Source organism: Perissodus microlepis, chromosome 10 (genome assembly GCF_051167445.1).
Source record: "Perissodus microlepis isolate ML-2025 ecotype Zambia chromosome 10, ASM5116744v1, whole genome shotgun sequence".
In the NCBI taxonomy this organism is placed as follows: domain Eukaryota; kingdom Metazoa; phylum Chordata; class Actinopteri; order Cichliformes; family Cichlidae; genus Perissodus; species Perissodus microlepis.
In genome coordinates, this window is record NC_140470.1 from 3,664,352 (window position 1) to 3,676,826 (window position 12,475).

Genomic DNA, 12,475 nt, shown 5'->3' on the forward strand with positions numbered 1-12,475 from the left:
CATGTAGGTGCTCTTGCAGATATTAAATGAACAGCGATGCGAATCAGTCAGCTGCACCGTGGACCATGTGTGCATGCGTCTTCCTTTCCTCTCATTCAGCTGTTTTAAAATGACACCTCCCCCCTCCTTCCCAAACCCTGCTCCCGCTCCGAGTGCAGTCATTTCTAGTGCAGAGAAATGTCCCTGGTGACACAGAGGGATGACGCAGGCTCTCTCTTCTTTCTGTTTCACCTCTCCCCCCCACTAACATCATCTTTTTCCTCTTTTGACTCGCTCTCCCATGCTTTTCTTTTTTTTTTTGCTCTGGCGCTCCCTCTTTCTCCATTTCCTCTCACTGTCTCCCTTTCCTCCTCCCTCTCCTCCTCCCTCTCTCTCGTTCTGGCTCTCTCTCTCTCTCTCTCTCTCTCTGCTCCGGCACTGCAGTGCTGATTGTGATTGCACAGACACTCACACACACACACACTCATTCACGCACGCACACACACAGAAGCGTAGCTGAGAGGCAAGGACTGCAGCAGCATGCACCAACCACGGCTGAGCTGTTCAGGGACTTGAGGAAGGAGAAGTGAGGAGAGAAAATAGTGGACTATCTCACACCAGCCTGCGTGTGCATCTTTGCAGCGGTAGGAACGATGCGTTTCAAGAGCGGACACCTTATGTTATCCGGCCTCCTCTGCACTGCCTCTGCATCCCATTCACCCTGCTCCTCCCACTCCAACTCTTCCTCCTCCTTGTGTCTACAGCATCATTAGACAGGACTACAGATTGACCGGGACTGGCGAGTGGTGGATGGTCAGGTTTTGCCCCGGCTGAAGGATTCTGCTATGCTACACACACATCACTGATGGTTGGATTGTAACTGACATTTGGAGCTAGACGATAACACGCGACCTGCGAGGAATCTTGGATGTGCGTGTCATTCTTTACCAGTGTTGTAATTGGCGCATTTCTTCTTTTTAGCCGGTTGTTTTTGCCATCTCTGAGACTGGCTAGCAGGCACTGCAGCATCAGGACCGCAACACCATGAATTGGTAGGGCATGAGGACCCAGGGGCAACCCGAAGGAAGGGCTTGAGTGTTTCCATTGCTACCATTGCTGCTGAGGTGCTTATCTTGATTTTTTTTCCCAGAAAAGTGTGCCTGGTGGGGGCTGGGGTGGGTGGTGACAGCACAGGTACCTAGGCCCCTGCAGAGCAGAGCGGGTGGCTCTTGCGTAGAGGAGGTAGGCAGGACGTCCTGTGGAAAAGGGGGGAAGAAGGGCTGGCTCGAGCATTGGGCTCCTGATAGTGGCTATTTTTGTCTCCTCTAGTTCAGTGATTGGGACAGCGGGTGGAAGAGAAGATGCTTATGGCCCGAGACACAGCGCGGGATGAAGCTCAAAAGCTACACAGGAAGTGGCTGAAGCACCAGGCCTTTATGGCAGAACTGGCCCGCAATAAAGAATGGCTGGCCAAGATAGAACAGGTGAGTGGAGGTGATCGAGGGCTGTTTGTGGAAAAGTGGGGGAGGGATGGGGAGGTCAAAGAGGCAGAGCACGTGAGCCAAAGAGAGCACGTGACAAAGAAACGGTGTTGATGGTGGGTGTGGTGGCAGTAAAATCGAATAGGTGAAAGTGGGTGACATGTCATCACTCAGCTTGGGGACATCCTGAATTACAGTGTCAAGGTTACATTGCTACAGTAGCTGTGCTGTTTTCAGATTCACAGGTGGTGTGATCCCTGTGGTTCTTTTGCCTCTTGATGCAGACATTTGACCAGCCTGCTCAGTTATGGAGGTTACAGTGAATCATACAGAGGACATTTAAACATGTGCAGCAGTTATGGACAGACATGAAGAAAGTGCAGACACTGTAACTTCCTTGTATGTACTAATTTTATGTGACACAAGTGATATAGGGTCAGTTCACATCATTTTTTTTGTTCTGCTTTCCCATAATGCTTTGCTTTCCTGAAATCCTGACAGAGCAACATCCCATCCATACACAATGTTTTTCAGCTTAGATGGGCTCTAGGCCTGCATTGAAATCTGCTGGTTTAAATCACCGGTACATTATATGTGACATTTTAAATGTTAGTAGTAAATACAAAAAAAGTTTGAATAAATTGTAGTTTTGCACATATTTTGGATACAGTTTTTGTCTTGAGTACAGTATAACACTGTTTGATACTTAAATTATTTTATTGACTCTGACTCCATATCCACTGTGCATGTGTAGTGATGTCATTTAATGCATTCAGATTGATGACGATCCACAAACACTGTGAACTGGTTGAATCAGGCAGTAGTTTGTCCCTCAAGCATCATATGAACATTAGCAAAATGTCATCCAGAAACTACTGCAGTCTTCTAAGGGCTCCATTTTAAGTACTTTAATCACTATTTTTTCCATATTCTGAAAAAAAGGAAGGTTAATGAGCGGATTTCTCATTTCTTGTCATACAAAAACCATCATTACTTTGTCTCTTATTGTGTAACGGGTGTTCTGGCAGCAATGTTTTTGACTATCTGATGTCCACAGTAGATGAGTTGCTTCTATCAGATTATGTGAATATATTCATCTGCAGTAGAAATAAATAAATAAGAGAAATTCAGACATTTACATTTCAATATGTTTAAGTCATTCATTTTTATTGAATGCATAAAGAAATTAATTGCTTTTAAATTATTAGAGCTTTTTTGTAGGATATATTGAATTATTAGATATTCATAGGGTGACAGTGTAACCAATTGTAAGCACAACCCTTGCAGACAAATCTTACAATGGTATAATGAGGAAATCCTCATTAGCCATCTTGGTTGTCCATGTGTGAAATGCATTTTAAGGTTCATTGTGCTATAGTCTAGACCCTCAGACTGAGACAGACACCTTAGCGTAGTTCAATAACAATGCAAACTAACAAAAACATAGTAGGACTTACATTTCTAGTAATCAGGCTTTTTGGAGATGTTGTTGATGCTGTGGACCAGGGATAGTTGGAGAATCCAAGCAGCCACACTCACTTGTGTTCTCATTAGGGTTATGTACTGTGGTGTAGAAGTGCAGGACACTATTTTTTCTGATATTACCAGTTGAGCAGTGAACTACTGTAAAAATGTATTTCTACAAAAAGACTAAATTAATGTCACAACACAATTCAAACGACCTAATATTGTCAAATAGATACAACTTAGGAGTCGTTGTGGTATCTCTTTATTAGAAAGAAATTTGGTTAACAGATTACAAGACAGACGTTGGCAGCTACAGCATAACTGAGATCTCCCCATAGAAACCCTGTGTTGGACCTTTTGCTCTGTCAAATCTGTTTTGACCTTCACATTTACCTTTTTGGTTTGTATATTGTTCTGCCAAAACTGTACATTCAATCTTGACTTAGTGGGTTTAACTCAGTGTCTCTAGCTAATAGTGAATGGTTCCAGCTTCTGAAATGCAAACACCTTTCTGCCACACCTCTCAATCTTTGAATTCAGGTGTTTTCAGTCCCATTTCCACAGCTGGAAGCACTTTGGCGACAGTGGGAAGGAAAAACTCTCTTTTAACAGGAAGAAACCTCCGGCTGAACCAGGCTCAGGGAGGGGCGGGGCCATCTGCCGCGAGCGGTTGTGGTGAGAGAAGGAAATTAGGAACCACATTTAATAACTGAGCCACAGAGCAGCAGACCATGAAGTTGCCAACTCTTTGCTGACTCAGAGCCCCAAATCGGTGCTGGCGTTAACATCAACACAAAAACTGTGTGCCGAGAGTTTCTATGGCAGAGCAGCACCTGTAGGCGTAATCCATAGGTACACACACAACAATTATTTGTATTTGTGCAGAAAACTTTGTAAACCTGTTCAAATTTAATGTCTCCTTTAATAACAACATTTGTCATATTTGGTGATATCTAGTACACATAGTTTTGATAACTAAGGTAAGTCTTTTAATCAATCTTTATGTATTCAAATGTGTTATTTATTAGTGTAATGTCATTTGGTAGCTACACTGATAAATGATACAATAATAACGCAATATATGTGTTCTGGTACTGCAGTAACTAGAATACAAATATTGTTTTAAAAACAGCACTGAGGCAGTTAAAGGATTAGCCTGGACATGTCTCAGGACCTGCCACTGCAATGTTTTTGTTCATTTTTATTTATGCTTTCATGAGCTGCTTTACAGTACACAAGCTGGAGGTAGAACATAAAGTGAGACGGTTAAAACATACAGTAAAATCGTGAACCATTTTTGATCAGCTTACATTGCAGTTAAATTATATATTTCGTCCACCACTGGGATAGAAAACTGTTACATTAGAATGAAGGAATACACTTGATGTTCTGCCAACAGAGTTTATGTAAGGATGGATATAATTATTAAGGCACAAGCACTGGTATACAATGTCCCTTTTTGAAGTCTTAATTTTAGCATTTTGGCTGTTGCCATCTTGTTTCTGTTGGAGCCAAGAAGGGGCCATATTTGGACGAGAGGCATACACGAAGCAATCCAAACATTTGGTCTTCTTACTTCTATCTTAAATAAGACTAGTTTTTTGTACCGTGGAGCTTATTTTTGCTGCTAAGTTGAGTGTTTTTAACATAAGAATCAAAGGAGGTTGACTCATTTTTGGAGTCGGCTTCAAGTGGTTATTTGAAGAACTGCAGTTTACTAGCCTTGTAGATTGTTGCTTGGTTCTGCCTGTAATGTGAATCCACTTTTACCTCTAAAATGAAAACAGAATGAAATAGGATACTGCTTTTCTTCCAAATCAGTGCATTTGTTTTTAACCTTTCGTGCCAAACAGCAGAAAAACTGAAAGGACTGACAGAGTGCAGAAGATGGCTACTCCATAAAAACTGTCTAACATGTGCTAACTGCCTTGATTTCCTGTGTTCCCGACAGTGACAGTTTAATCTACCTCTTAATCTACCCCAATGCTATCTCTGTCATTACCTGAGAGACACAGAAAAAAGATGTTGCTGTGCTGGGACCGGAGAACTCTGCGTCCTTTTGGAAGGGTTCCTGTATCAGGCCTTACCTCTATTCTCTCACATTACTTAATCAGCAGAGCCACAAAGATCCATGTCGGCTCATATATGTGGAGGAACTGTGGGTGTTTCTCTCTTACAGTGGGTGGAATCCTAGCTGACCTTGTGCTTTGCCTTGCTGTGGGCTCAGGGGTCAGTGGATTGTAAACAAACGCTGTGGAAGTAACAAGCTGGAGAACATAGATCACTGAACGGACACAAATTAGGTAACTAAAAATGGATGCCTAACAAATTGGTTATCTGTGTTTTGCTCAAGGTTGGTACCCAGTATATTTTTGCAGTGAGTTGAGATGAACATAGATTTGTTTATATGTCATATTCACAGACAGTGGACAATGATAATATACAAGTATTTCCAGCAGCTCCTCTTTTTTAACAATTGAGATCTAACAGGGGAAAAAAACACTTGGACAAAACTAAAATAGCGTGGTACCTCACCGTGCCTGCTTCAGACATCTTAACATAAGTGATGGATCCATTTCATGTGCCTGCTTTACGTTCAAGCTCCTTGGATTGTTTAATCCAACATGGCGTGCTCAGACACAATGCTGTTTTTATTAGGATAAGGACACTATTGGTACTTCTGACTTGCCGTACTGTCTGTGGCTACTATTTTCAGGTATTGTGCACCTGTTGGGAACTGGATTCAGTGACAGATTACAGATTTTTAATGATACATGATGAAAGACTGTTTCCCACTGTGTGGACAGTAAGGTTTCTGACTGTAACAGGGGTATAAGCTACTATTCATCATTCATTGGTACACTGAAAAAAATCCATGTTGGATTTACTTAATTCAATAGTGGACATTGGTTTCACACAACTGTTTTGCTTTGGCAGAAACTTAAACAACTGAGTTAAATCAACACAACTTATTCATATTCAATAAACCTGTGCATTTTGTGTTGATAAAACGCAATTGAAACCTGTTTAGATGAAGTAAGGTGAGCTCTTGGAATATATACACTATTCAATAACTTTTAACCCAGTACTACTTGGTCACTCAAATACTACATGTTGTCTTCATATTACATAATGCTCAACAAAGTTTAGAGTCTGGTTAACATGAATGGATCTATTGAACGACTACCATCCTTCTATCTTTATCTGGGTTGCAGGAGGGGCTGGGGCATAACCCAGAAGTGATAGGGTAAGAGGCAGGGTACACCCTGGACAGCTTACCAGTCTATCACATAGAGACAAACAACCATTTGCACTTATATTCACAGGTAATTTAGAATCCAATTAACCTAACCCTAATTCTAACGACTGCATGACTTTTAACTGTGGGAGGAAACCAGAATACCCAGAGAGAAACCAGTGCAAACTAGCCAGATTGTGGATTTGAACCCAGGCCCTTCTTCCTGTGAGGCAACAGCGTAACCACCATGCCACCTGCTGCTTAAAAAAACGCAGGAAAGCTATGATTTCAAGGCTTGATGCAGAATTTTCTGTGCATTTTTGTCCTTGACAGGTTAAACCACAATAAATAGCAATAGCATACACGTGGTGTGTGTGTAGTTGTCTGCCTCTTATAACTCCAGTGATTTTCCTGCAGTTTGAAATCTCTTGCGATCTTGTGAATTTCTTACTAGATTATATCATGTTATCTCAACAAGAACAAATTAAGTTGTTGAATTTCATACAGATCCTACATGATTTAATTACATTCAAGACAGAAACATGAAATTTTTGTGTTCAATTTACAAGGTGGACATTTTTAATGTAACAGCCACCCAAGAGGCGCCTTCCTCAAACCACGATCCAAAGCGCGTGAGACTGAAATCCTGTGCGGTGTCGTGAGATTTAACATTGCTATATTATTGACTTACTTCACTCGAACATGATATGGACAATTTAATCTACCCTCTCTGTATACTTACACTTAACTTTAAAGCATGAGGCAATTGTGTTAAATACACACAAGATGCTTACATAAATCCAAGAGATGGCCAATCCCTTTTTTTCAGTGTAGGATCAGTTTAATGCTCATTTTGAGTCAAAGTTGTTGATAATAAGAACATTTAAGTACTTTGCTCGACATTGTCATAGCAACACTCAACAACAAAAATCATAATTTAAAGAGCAGGTTCAACAGGAGTTTTGTGGAGATCATGGGAAATACTGTTTTTTGTTTGGACCATCCATTAATTAATTCCGGGGTTATATAAATAAATTTGGAATAATTTCATGAAGAGTTGGCTTTTTAACCTTAGCATAGATATTGTTATCTTATTTTGTTACTTACTTAACATATAAAGTAGTGGTGCTGATATATCATTGTGGCAGTGGCATGTGACTTTACAGAAAGGCAAGCAGAGACAACTTGCCCCAGCTCCCAAACAGACATACAAAAACATCGTCCACGACAATTTAAGTTGGATCAGATTCAAGCATACCATTTGTGCTGCCTGCCTTTCTGCAGTCCTTCCTCGCTGAAGAATTGTAAAGTGTTATTACTTATCTAGACAAATAAATATCTAGTATTTTATTAAAAATTGTACCCTATTGGCTGACAGCGACAATGGGTGGAAGAATTGCCTTCGATGTTTGTTGCCTCCTGGGAGCACGAGGCAGGTCTGGGCCCGCGCTGGAGAGTCGGTGCAGTGGCAGGATGGCTGCTGCGTTGCCTGGGATTACTCCTTATCCCCTACCCAACCCTGTTGCTGGTCACGTGCTCTATGTTGTGTGTGTAAGGTCGGGGGGCGGGTTCATTCCACTGCAGGGCAACCTGCCACTGCATGTGGCGAATAAAATTTGAACTTGAACTTGAATTTTTCAAACAATCTATTTAGGAAAAGAAGCAATAAAAGATCATGACAACACCTCAGCAGTGTCGGGGAGTAACGGAATACATGTACTGGCATTACGTATTTAAAAGACAAAATATGAGTAACTGTATTCCATTACAGTTACTTTGTTGAAATAAATGTATTACATTCTTTTCCTGTTTCACATGTTAGGCTGTGCCCTCTCTATTATTAGTAATTCCACGCTGGTGGAAACCCAAACAAAACACTAATAATAATAAGAGGCTCGAATGTCTGTGTCTCAATCTCGTGGCCCATGTCACCTCTACTTGCGGCCCGCATAATGACGTGAATAAATAATGTTTAAAATTATTATTCAAAAAATTATTTAATATGAAGGCAATATGAGCAGAGTGTTACAGGCATAGCCCTATACCCGTTATGTGCAAAAAAAAGGAGAGTTGAAAAATACGAGTTGGGAGCTGGAAGCATGTAAATATAATAATAACCACTGCAACCAAAAAGAGAGCCTGACGAGCCCAGTTGTAAGTAAGTCGTTAAGACTTGACTGTTGGCTGTGTTCGTGTTTTCCTCCGAAACAATAAGTTCCGTTGGAGCAGCCTTTCAACGCCTCTCTCTGTCTCTTGCTAGCAAAGTTGACCCAGACAACAAAGTAAAGCTATTTTTCGGTTACGACACAAAACCCGACGTATTAGCCAGAGGTCCCTTTACTACGGTTCGGAGCCGCGGACCTTTTTTATATACGCGCGGAATAGTTTTCTATACGAGATCACTGCAAAAAGTGCAGCCTTACCTAATATCCACCTACTGTTACTCATTTATATTAAGATTTAAACATCTAGTTGGTATTGGTATGGCGAATAACCTTCAATAATAGTAATAAATCACACAGCAATAGTACATTCATGTAGTTGTAAAAAGCATGATAATGTATTAAGTAATCCAAAGTATTCAGAATACGTTACTCTCATTGAGTAACGTAACCGAATACGTTACAAAATACATTTTGGAGCATGTAATCTTTAATCTGTGGTGGAATACATTTTAAAAGTAGCCTTCCCAACACTGCACCTCCGTACACATAAAACTGTGTTATTGGAAAACTGTGCATAAAATATCAAAAGTAAAAATAATTATTCTACAGAAAAATGCTCCCCATCAGTGTTAAATGGAATACTGCTGCATATTTTAACTATTAATTAATTTAATATTTTTTAACTATGTTATATTCTTAATCATCATCATCATATCCTGTAAATCGTTTTTGTGGTTGGACCATATATCTCTAAAAAAGTTGTTAATTAGCTCAGAAGCAGGTGATTTAAAAATAAAAGTGCATTAAGATATATTAATAACAAAAGAAAATCTGCTAATTAAAGCAGTTTGTGACTTGGTTTACTGTCAATATCTACAGGTGGATTAACGAAAAATGAAGGTGGAGTGTTGGCAAAACAGCTGGTTAACCGCTTTACATTCAGTCAAGTGATTTCTCATAGATGTTAATCTGAAAGTGCTGCTGTGCCTGCACTGATTACCTTGCCTGTTTTTAGGCCAGATGCCTTCCCCTCTTCATTATCATCAGAAGTGTCTTAGCTAATGTACTAAAGGAATTGTTAATCTCAGTCTTTACACGTGTTGGTCGAAGTGGTTAGCAAGAAGAAACTCATCTGTTACGATGCTAAGTAACAGAAGCTTGTTTACTTGCTAATGCTAGTTCTGTTTCAGCAAAAAAGTGCTGGTCATAGCTGATTTCAGAGCAGTGGAAACGGAGCCAGTGGCAGCTTCCAACTCATGATGATCTCCCATCAGTTTACTATGAAAGACTAGAGGTTTATCCAAAGTGCATCCGCAAACCACCAGAAAAGAGCTCATCTTACCCAGCTCATGTCACTGTTAAGGAGACTGACATGCCTGTGAAACAGAGACAGCCGCAGTTTCCTATGAGCACAACACAAGCCAAGTGCCGAGCTTTCCAACTGCAGCCATGAGATGGCAGTAATGTAAAGAATGGATCTAAACAGGACAGAAGTTTTATGAAAGCACTGCCTGAGGAGAAAGGAGAGACTGCAATACTTTCTTTTTAAATAATGTCTAATTTTAGATTTGACAAGTAAATACTGCTTGCCTTGATTGCCCTGAAGGAAGGCTGCTGGCTTGTGGTTTCATTTGACCAAGAAGCATTTTATCCAAATCAAGAGTCAAACAATATTTCATACGCATTTATTTAATAGCACAGTGTTCAATAACCAAATGTCAAGACTGTTTACTGACAGCTGGGCGGTCAAGTAGGTCTCATGCTGTACTACAATTTCAATTTTTAACTGGGTGCCTATTCTGCTTTTCAGTAGAAACTGAACACCTGCTACCACTGAGTAACATGGTATCTTTGACAGTTTTGGTTATCTAGCTCTGTGAGATAGTTATATGAGGCCCTCCCACAGTGACAGCCTAGCACAGAAGCAGCAAGTCTAGAAATTAAGCTAAGGTGTAATTTAAAAAAGAAAAAGACAAAACAAAACAACAAACACATGTCCTCTATTGGTCACAAGTTATTTTTGTCATCCTCCATCTGTTTTTACTGTTCTTGAATGTACAGTCCCTTCCAGCTTGTAATGTTTTTTTTGGCAAGCTAGGATCACCCAACATCCTGTTTGGCCTTATACTTTTGTAAATATGCAAATATTAGATTTTCATTTTTCACAGATGTTTGTATGTTGATGTCGTGAACTGTCACATTCTGTCTTCTGTTTGCTCAATGATATTTGAAAAAAACTATATATGCTTCCCAGCACTGTTGCATAGTATTTACTTTAGTATAGTCTTCATTAGCCTTAACACAACTTCACTTTTACTGCTATCTTAGCATTATGTCACTTTTTAATGAATTCATTCATTTTTTTTAAATCACATTTCAGTTTGACAGGTTCAACATAGCCATGCTTCTTGTTTCCTCAAAACCCAGTCAGAGATGACTGGGATCACATTGGTGGTTATCAATATTCCTTGTTAAGCTAGGCTTCAGACTCTGCTGACTTAATCTATTTATTTTACTACTCATTGTGCACTCAGTTCTGCTGTTTTAGGGCTCTACAAACTATCAACTTGCTACAGATAATTATCAAAAACTACTAAGTCCATTGAGAATAACACTGTTACATGGCATAATGGAGAAGATTTGGAATAGCATAAATCTTTGGTTACTGACTGAATATTCTTACTAATAAACAGCCTCCTAAAATCCATCCATTTACATATTGTTTTTTGGGCTACATGGGGGCTTCCTTAGGGATTATTAAAGTATTAATATTATTCTTAAAGTATTCTGATTCTGATTGAGCCTAAATGAGCCTTGACAGGTCACCAGTGTATATTTCAGACAGACACACACTCACAATCTGCTAAATCTAAAGACCCAGTGTAAACCAATTAAGAATCATCAGTTACCTTCAACAGCTTGTCTGAACTGCATGAGGAGCCAGACTACTTGGAGAGAACCTGTGCAGGCAAAAGGGAGAACTTACAAACTCCATGCAGAAGACACACCGAGTCAAACAGGCGGTTTAAACCAGGAATCTGGTTTAAAACTATCTTTTATCAGTTGCATTTCAACCAAAGTAAAACACTCTTGGCTTACAGAGTTTGCACCGCATGGTATTATTCAGTGGTATTACCAACATACACCTCGATGAATGTATTAAATATTCTCTCTCAGGAAAGAATATTTATTTTGCTTCGAACATATTTCCAGGATAAAAGTAGGTGCAAATGTGGTACTTGAGGTTGTGTTTTTAGCATAAGCCAATGAAAGCTCATCAAACTCACTGTATTGATTGGTTATTTTATGTGATAAAAAGCCTACCAATAGGCACTAATTCATTTTCTGGCTTCTGTTCTGTTTGCTCGCTATTTGTAAAATAGATTTGAGAGGCATGTATAATCTTGTGTCAACCCTACATGCTCTTTACACTTTTATATCTGTACTACACTGGTTCATTTGATCCAAGTCCAAGGCTTGCACATGCAGGGAGCCGGTTTGGCTCTGTGGGTGAGCTGGTGACCATATGCCACACAAATGGAGTGCAGCGGCCTGGGTTCGGGTTTAATGCGTGGCCCTTTTCTGCATGTCTTCCCCTTGTTTATCTCCCTGTTTTCCCACCTGGTCAACATGGCCAAGCTTTCTTTGCTTTACCTGATTCACAAAATGTAAAAGTGTCTCAAAGCCATGCTTTTAAACCAGGCTTGCTGCCTCAGGATTTGCGCACTGTCACATATACAGTAAGTGGGCATTTGACATGTCATTTCACTCATCCTTTGCACAGAATTGACAGATTGAATGTTGTCTGCTACACTGAGTGAAATCGTTAGAGAAATCGATGAGAAAGTTGAATAAAGAACATAAAAAATAAAATGGCAAAAGGCGATAAGAGTTTTGTGCCTGCAATTACATCAGTTAGTGATGTTGCAAAAGAACCATTAATCTTCTGAATTATTGAGTTAATATATTTATTTTATGACTTGTGACTGCTGTTCACCAGTCCTTTACAGATCTGAAACTTGAAACATATTTAGACATTTAGGACTTCTCAGTCCATTCCTCTGTGGCATTTTCCTTGGCCTATTGAAGGAAATATGGCAATCACTCCTGTCTGTTGCCAGATTAAGGTGAAACTAATATTATTT

At 39.9% G+C, this 12,475-nt stretch overlaps 1 protein-coding gene across 2 annotated transcripts in view; it reads left to right on the forward strand.

The window, feature by feature from the left end:
* Positions 1 to 767: 767 nt before the first annotated feature.
* Positions 768 to 12,475, forward strand: part of sptbn4a (spectrin, beta, non-erythrocytic 4a) — a 29,825-nt gene continuing 18,117 nt past the window's right edge. Inside the window, exons 1-2 of one of the 2 annotated variants that reach the window (XM_084941508.1) lie at positions 768 to 1,221; positions 1,309 to 1,463. In XM_084941508.1, coding sequence (XP_084797634.1) covers positions 1,341 to 1,463 — 123 coding nt within the window. In that variant the 5' untranslated portion in view covers positions 768 to 1,221; positions 1,309 to 1,340. The remainder of the gene's footprint in view (positions 1,222 to 1,308; positions 1,464 to 12,475) is intronic. The other variant, XM_084941509.1, reaches the window with a different exon arrangement.